General features: G+C 34.1%; 1 protein-coding gene across 3 annotated transcripts; it reads left to right on the top strand.

Annotated features, from left to right (window-relative positions):
- Positions 1-316: 316 nt before the first annotated feature.
- tmem30b (transmembrane protein 30B) lies at positions 317-7,710 on the top strand. 3 transcript variants are annotated; one of them, XM_058750391.1, is made up of 9 exons: positions 420-512; positions 1,564-1,631; positions 2,472-2,668; positions 2,989-3,096; positions 3,185-3,292; positions 3,402-3,492; positions 3,584-3,727; positions 3,818-4,024; positions 6,491-7,710. In XM_058750391.1, exons 3-9 carry the CDS (start codon positions 2,483-2,485, stop codon positions 6,673-6,675), a joined length of 1,029 nt encoding a protein of 342 aa, XP_058606374.1. In that variant the 5' UTR covers positions 420-512; positions 1,564-1,631; positions 2,472-2,482; the 3' UTR covers positions 6,676-7,710. The 3 variants fall into 3 exon arrangements, with proteins under 3 accessions (XP_058606372.1, XP_058606373.1, XP_058606374.1); XM_058750389.1 differs by lacking the exons at positions 420-512; positions 1,564-1,631 and adding an exon at positions 317-403; XM_058750390.1 differs by lacking the exon at positions 1,564-1,631 and having other exon boundaries at positions 373-512.
- The last annotated feature ends 44 nt before the right edge of the window (positions 7,711-7,754 follow it).

A 7,754-nucleotide genomic window follows, 5' to 3' on the forward strand; every position in this document is an offset into this window, starting at 1 on the left:
AAAATAAAATGCATAGTAGTCTCTCGGGTGCTGTTGCAAGCAATAAATAAATAAATAAAACAGCTTGTATCGATATCTTTATATATATATATATTTCTTATTAAGTATTAACAGGATATATACGATGGAACATTCGAAAGGAAACATTTGTTATCTTATATTAGTAATTAAGTATCCATTTGGAATCAGCCATACTATCCTACAGGCAACATCAGAGACAAAGGCATTCCAATAAACCGTAACATTTGGAACTGATACAAAATCATTAAGAAATAGCAAACGTATCGATTTATTCCACCGGACTGAAGTGGAACCGGGAGGAGTCAGGTACGTGACGTAGGCGCGGTGGGAGGAGCGAACGCAAAGCGGAAAAGCTGATCTAGGTGCGGGACAGGTAGAACAGGTACGGGACTGTGAGAAGGTGTGTCTGCTGTCGATGTACAAATCTTCCCGATTTTATAAAGCAGGCACCTATAATAGGCTAAACTGAGCGCGCTGATCTTTTTCTAAAGGTGAGTTTTGATCTGTTTATAAAGCTTTAAAGTTTCTGCTCTCAGAGTAAGTGACTGATTGGTGATCGAGATTCATGAAGCACGGTTCTGTTTTCCTGCGACGTCACCCGTTGTTATTGTAGTGCAGGTCATTCTTACAAACGTCCTATTCGGTCTTTATCATGTTAGCCAAAACCTTTTACGAGGGTCAGTTAATATAGGCCTTGAATTCCATTAGTTTAAGTCAAATTTATTAAAACACTTTTTAATGTCTCTAGATTATTTATGTTTTCATTTTACAGTTAATAAACATTATTAGTAAACACGCATCACAGAATAATTATCATTTTTAAGGCTAATTTTCACCGCATCTCAAATCATGTATTAATGGAAATGGCATTTTAAATATGTTTGGAATAAAATGGTAAACTACATTTTCATGCTTTATTTAGCCTGTGTTTTTTTTTTTTTTTTTTTTTTAACCGTTTTCCATAATGTTGCAAAAATCTTGATTAGAAATTATGCTTAATACATGTAAATGTATGTTTACCTATATATATATATATATATATATATGTATATATATATGTGTGATGAGCTTTCATATTTTAAGATCAAGATATTGGGACAAAGCTAAAATAAAATCTATACATAAAAAGTTATTTGAAAAGTCATCAATGGTGAAGGCATAGTAAAAAAGTTTCTAATACATCTTTAACCCTCTGATGCATCGTGGTCACTACAGTGGACAGATATTTGGAAGCCATTTGAACGATTTAAGATGCAGCATCATGTCCCAATCACAAACTGGCGAACCCCCAAAGTCTACGATTCCATTTAATTGTTGTCTTTTTATCAATTTTTTTGTTTTTGTTTTGAGATATTGCATAATATATTCAAAATGGCGGTGGGAAAAGGGGATGCACCATGTACCTTGAGAATAAGTGTTAAATACTTTTATCCTCAGAAAACCAGACAGGTACAAAACATATTTTTCAGTTAAATGGGATGTCAAATATAGATTCATCCAGATTTTAACAATATTTTTTTTGTATATTTTTTTCTGTGACAGAAAATATATCGGTTCACTACAGTGGACGTCATGAACCAAAGGGTATAATTCTGCCTATGGGCCTATATTTTGTATGTTTTATTAAAATTATGATATAATTTACACTTGAATGGTTTTATTGAACAGAAATATTAAATAGTCTTCAGATTTGATCATTTATTTCAATGCTTACAGTCTATATTTATTTATTAGGTCATATAAAACTGTAGGCATGTATACTGTATGAGTGCAGATATATGTGTGCATGATTGTGTTCGAGGGTGTGTGTGCTTGTGTGTGTTTGTATTTGTGCTCACCTGTGTATGAATAGCCCACCAACCCCACCCTCACCCCACACTGCCCCACACACCCCTGTCCCATAGACACACACTCTTACATTTTGTTTGTTACATTTCACATTTCTGTGCCGTCATGTTATTGAATGTTCTTATGTGTATTCAAACCATTTTCACGTAGTAAATATTTTAAAAGCGTGTTTTTTTTAAGACCACACATTTAGTTCTGTTGATTCACTTTTTATATCTTTGATGCATGGTGTCCACTAAAGTGGACATATATGTAACTCCCTCAAAATATAATATATTGACACTTTTTTTGGCATGATTTTTCACTTGTTTAAAAGTAAAAACAAACATGTAAAAAAAAAGAATATTACTTTGTGATTTAATAATTCATGCATCAGAGATTAAATAACCTTCATATAACAAAAAGGTAAAGGGTAAAATCTGTTCTTTTTAATAAAATATAAACTCCTGGGTTATAAAAGTTCTCAAAGTTGATGAAAGATCCAGTGTCTGATGTATTATTTGTTGCATTGCACTCTGATCTCTTTTCCATTGGGCTTTTTAGTATTGTTTATTTTATCTATGAAATTGAGTTGCACACAGTAAGCTTGTCCTTTCTTTTAGAGGACATCAGGATGAAGAACGAGGGAGAGACAACTGAAAGGCCTGACAACACGGCATTCACGCAGCAACGGCTCCCGGCATGGCAGCCCATACTCTCCGCTGGCATTGTCATTCCTGGCTTTGTAGTCATTGGTTTGGCTTTCATAGGCATCGGAATTGGCCTCTTTCTGACCTCACAGACTATCCAAGTGCTGGAGGTAAGCGTTTACTGCGGGACAACAACAGAAAAAAACTTCACTGGGTGGATGACATAGCATTTTACAGTAGAGTTTGTTCATCCTTTGGTTAAGTACCATATCTAATAGTTTAAACAAATGTACTGAAGTCAGTTATTGCTTGTTTGTTAAAGGATAGACAACACTATTTACACATTCAAGTCTGTTTTAACCCCTGGCTCCACCGCCTAGTAGTTGAGTTTGTTTGTTAGTTTGGAGGTGTTGACGTATACCGTGGTGCTTTGTGCAAGGTGAGAGACATTAATTAAACATTAATGCTCTCTTTTCTCACCATGTCACAGATGGATTACACAGGTGTTGAGAAGGATTCACCTTGTTTCCGCTGTACGATCCCAAGTCTCCAAAACTGCACCTGTGAAGTCACATTCTCTCTTAGCGCATTGTTTACGGTAAAGTCTTTGTGTTTACTCTGTTTTGAAGCCTGATATTTCTCCCTCAATGTTAGAAAGTGACTAATAACGTCTGTGGTGCTTACAGGGCCCTGTCTTCTTTTATTATGGCCTGTCTAATTACTACCAGAACTTCAGAAAATATGGCGTGTCAAAAGACTATTATCAGCTCGCTGGCGATACGCAATATTTCAAGGTTTGCATTTGGCATGAACAATCTTTTAAATGTTGTTTCAACTTTTGGATCTTTCATTTTATGTATTGAATCCCACTTTCTTTGTTTCTATTTTCATCTGACTTTTCAGAGTCCACAAGATGTTTGCTCTCCATATTCGCATGACTCCAAAAAAAACCCCATTGTCCCTTGTGGTGCTATAGCGAATAGCATGTTCAATGGTATCATTTCAAATTTGTAGATTAACTTTATGTATGTATGTATTCAGCTCTGAAATGGACGCCTAATAATTTATTTGTGTGTCTTGTGCAGACACATTTGAGCTCTACCAGATAATCAATGTAACGAAGAAGAAGGTTCCATTAGATGGTAAAGGAATCTCCTGGTGGACTGATTACAACATAAAGTACAGGAACCCTTCGTCTGTGAATGGCTCCTTTGCAAGCGCGTTTGATGGTAATTTGCCTTAAAGTTGTAATGTAATAGTAGCTATAGGATTTGAGACTTGGAATAGAACTTAAATTCTTTATGAATTCTGATTAACAGGTACAGTGAAGCCCATAAACTGGCCTAAAGCAGCATATGAACTGGACCTCACAGACCCAAACAACAACGGTTTCCTGAACCAGGACTTTCTAGTGTGGATGAGGAGAGCTGCGCTTCCTCAGTTCAGGAAGCTGTACCGGCGAATCACAGAGGGTGATTATGCTGCAGGGCTCCCTGCTGGAAACTACGCTCTGACAGTCCATTACAGTATCCTTCTCATGAAAGTCAAAGCTCACTCAAGACAGGGATTAATAATAGGATTTTCATGTTTTATTCATTTTACCAAGTTCTGAAGTTTGTAGGACTTAAAGCCTCATCATGCCTTCAATCAGGAAGTCTTCAGATGTTTTAGTCTCAAGACCGCATATGCCGTCAGTCCTGTTTCGCAGATGTCTTTTGACCATGTTTGCCTGTGATCCAGGCCAACAGGTTTTGCAGGTTGGGTGTGGCTTTTAGCTGGTCCAGAGCAGAATGCAGAAGCAACAAACAGAGGGGTTTGAATATGTAAATTGATGAAAAGGCAAGACAGTCAAAAGAGCAGATGAAATTTGTCTTAAAGGTGCACTTTTGTAATTTTCCCTCCCTTTTACACAAGTTAAAAGGAACTTAAATGTAAACTACCCTGAAAACGTTTATGGTTTGTAAGATTCTCTAAAATCAGGGCTTGACATTAAGCATTCTCATGTGGTTGTCCTTCAGACAAGTAAATTTGTCATTTACTTGTCCGAATATAAAAGTTACTTGCCCGGAGAGAAAAAATTAAGTTAAATTGAGTTATAAATATAATTATTTATTGTAGTTATACAAAACACATTTAGTTTATTTAGATTTTTATTTTTAAATGAAATAATGAACAAAATAATAAAGTGTGATTAATACTATTATATTTTAAAATAAAAAGTTAGAATTAAATACAAATACAATTATTTTATAGTAAACTTAAAAATAAAATGCTAATATTTACTTATATATATATAATTTTCATCATTTTCAAACTTAAATTTAAAAAGTTTTAATTAGTTAAATTTAATCAGTCAATTAGTATAATAAGACATTTGGGCTGTTACCAAACAAATGAAATCAGTATCAACAAAATTCATCTTTGCAATGCAGAAGAAACAAGCTGCATCTGAAGTGGGATATATTTACCCACTGTTTAATGCAGCTCTGAGGAACATGGAATGCTTTCACCTGCAGTTACAAATGAACAAATAATGTTTTGATACATAAAACGTTGAATACTGATATTTGAAATTAATTTTTTTTTAAATACTGTAAATGTGAAATTAAAACCACCGGTAGGTGGCATCAAGTCACTGTTAATAAGTGAGTCATTGCGACTGAACCGAATCATTTAAACGGTTGATTCATTCAAGCACAAAACACCGTCATGTTGCTCAGAGACGCAAAACAGCACTGTGGCTGAGTTATTTTTGTTGGTGAATAGAGCAAAAACAGGCAATATGGTGTCTAAAACGTAAGTCGCTTAATGTTAACTTCTTGTTTATTGAACTGTTATCACATTTGTAATCATGATGATTTTTGAAGCAAAAAAAAAAAAAACGGCGTTCGATCTTCGTGTGATATTAACTATATGAAATGATATAAATGCATACATTTTCCTCCCCCATGTCTTGAATTTTCTGATCATTCTTCATGCATTGTAATTGTAATACTGAATCATGCAGTGAAAGAATGCACGTGAGCTAGTCTAACCTAGACGACTTTACGTAATTATGCGTGCACTCTTTGTTTGATTCTTGCAATATACTCGTTAAAACAACAATTACGAAATTATCGCAAACGATATATAAATCGCACACCCCTATAACAAAGGCTATATCACAAATAAAGGCAGTTATTTATTTTTTTTCAAGTTACTTGTCCGATTGGGCAAGTAAATTTCTCTTTCACTTGCCCGTCCAAAACATTCACTTGTCCCAGACAAGCGGACAATGTTTTTAAGAGTAGTTTCTTATGCTTACCAAGGCAATTATTTGACGAAAAATACAGTAAAAACAGTAACATTGTAAATTACAATATTACAGTATAGAGTAACTCTTTTCTATGTTAATATATTTTAAAACGTTATGTATTCCTGTGATGGCAAATGGCTGAATTTTCAGCAACCATTAGTGTCACATGATCGTTCGGAAATCATTCTGATATGCTGATTTGGTGCAACAATTTTTATTATCAATGTAGAAAACAGTTGAGCAGCTTAATATTTTTATGATCCATTTTTTTCTCCAAGATTCTTTGATGAATTAAAAAACAAAAGTTCAAAAGAACATTTTTTTTAAGGTCTTTTGTAACATTTTTACTACCACTTTTGACCAATTTAATTCATACTTGCTGAGTTAAGTATTAATTTCTTTAAAAAGGGACCACATGACAGCTGCAATCTTCCTTTATCTTTTTAACCCTCCTGTTATTGCCATTTTTGAACGTGGATTAAATTATTTATGGCTATTAATGAATAAAGGATTTGTACAATGGTATTAGTGACTAAAAACACTGACAAATTTTGTCCAAAATGACTGCCTGCGCAACATATACACACCACTTAGTGCACCTTTAAGGCAAAGTTTTCAGAAGCACTTGTTGTTTCAGAAAAATTCATTTTTTTTATACGTATGCAGCATGTTTGTTCTTTAACCACATAATTTCCAGACTACCCAGTACTGAGTTTTGATGGACGTAAGAAGGTGGTCTTCAGCAACGTCTCTTGGATGGGAGGGAAGAACGACTTCTTGGGCATTGCTTATTTAGTAGTTGGCTCCTTGTGTCTGGTCATGTCAGTGGTTATGCTAATAGTTTATGCCAAATTCAAATTCTCAGATGATAATGATGCATGATGATGCAAGGCGGCTTTGCTTATTAAGATGACCTTGTACATGCATGTATCAATCATTTTGCATTCACGTGCTAGAAAGTTTTAACTTCAGGTCATTTATTTATTTTAAACCAGGAATTATTTGTTTACTAAAAGAACACAGGATACGACAGGATATGCTTTAGGCTTAAGGAAAAAAAACTATTAGGCTAATATTCTAAGAGTTTGTTCAAATGTCTTAGAATCTGAAGATCAAAATGATTATCTGAGGTCATCATTCAGGGAATGTTACAGGTTTCTTTTAGTCTACTTTGTCTGTCTCGGGTATAAAATATGAATTAGCAGTTACTTTTAGTTTCTGGACAATACAGATAAAACAAAGCGAATAATGGTTTTTAAATTAGCTTAAAACTTATATTTCTTGACTAGTCAGGAAATGTTTAACATATGGACAGAGACAGTCTCGGTGCCATATCTACCTATCAGATGCATAGCTTGGTTAAAGCTTTGTGTATGTTTAGTTTAATATATTGAGAATTAAAATGTATTGCTGCTTGTATATTTTCTGTAATAAACTTAAAATGCTGTTTTATAATATTAAGAGCAGTGTTTTTGTTCTGAGCTTTTGTTTCAAGCATGAAAGATTTTATTTCCAAACAAGGGAAATGGTGTGCTTTTACAGTGCCATTTGTACTGGACAAGTTAAATGAAAGTGAAGGGCGAATCTTGACTTTGTTTGCACGCATCGGTGATATTGATCCTTGTTAGTGAAGCAGATCTTATTTGGGAGCAGTATTCTGTGCAGTTTAGCTCTAATTCTGCACTCTGGTTCAGTGTCTTTTGAAGTAAAATGTTTGAAGAGTGAGGATAGAACTATATTCAGATTAAATCTGCTCATAAATATTGTTTTGTTTATATTTAAAAATGTACAGCTTTTGATTGTCTGGACTGTACCTGATTTTTAATGTTACTTAAAAAAAAATAAAATAAAAAAAAGGCTATTGTCTGCACATGGGTTTGGCAAGTAAAGATGACATAATAAAGATTTGTGATAAATTCAAAAGAAGTATTAGTGAATTACTGAAACCCATCACCTTTGTA

Source organism: Onychostoma macrolepis, chromosome 17, assembly GCF_012432095.1.
Source record: "Onychostoma macrolepis isolate SWU-2019 chromosome 17, ASM1243209v1, whole genome shotgun sequence".
Taxonomy (NCBI): domain Eukaryota; kingdom Metazoa; phylum Chordata; class Actinopteri; order Cypriniformes; family Cyprinidae; genus Onychostoma; species Onychostoma macrolepis.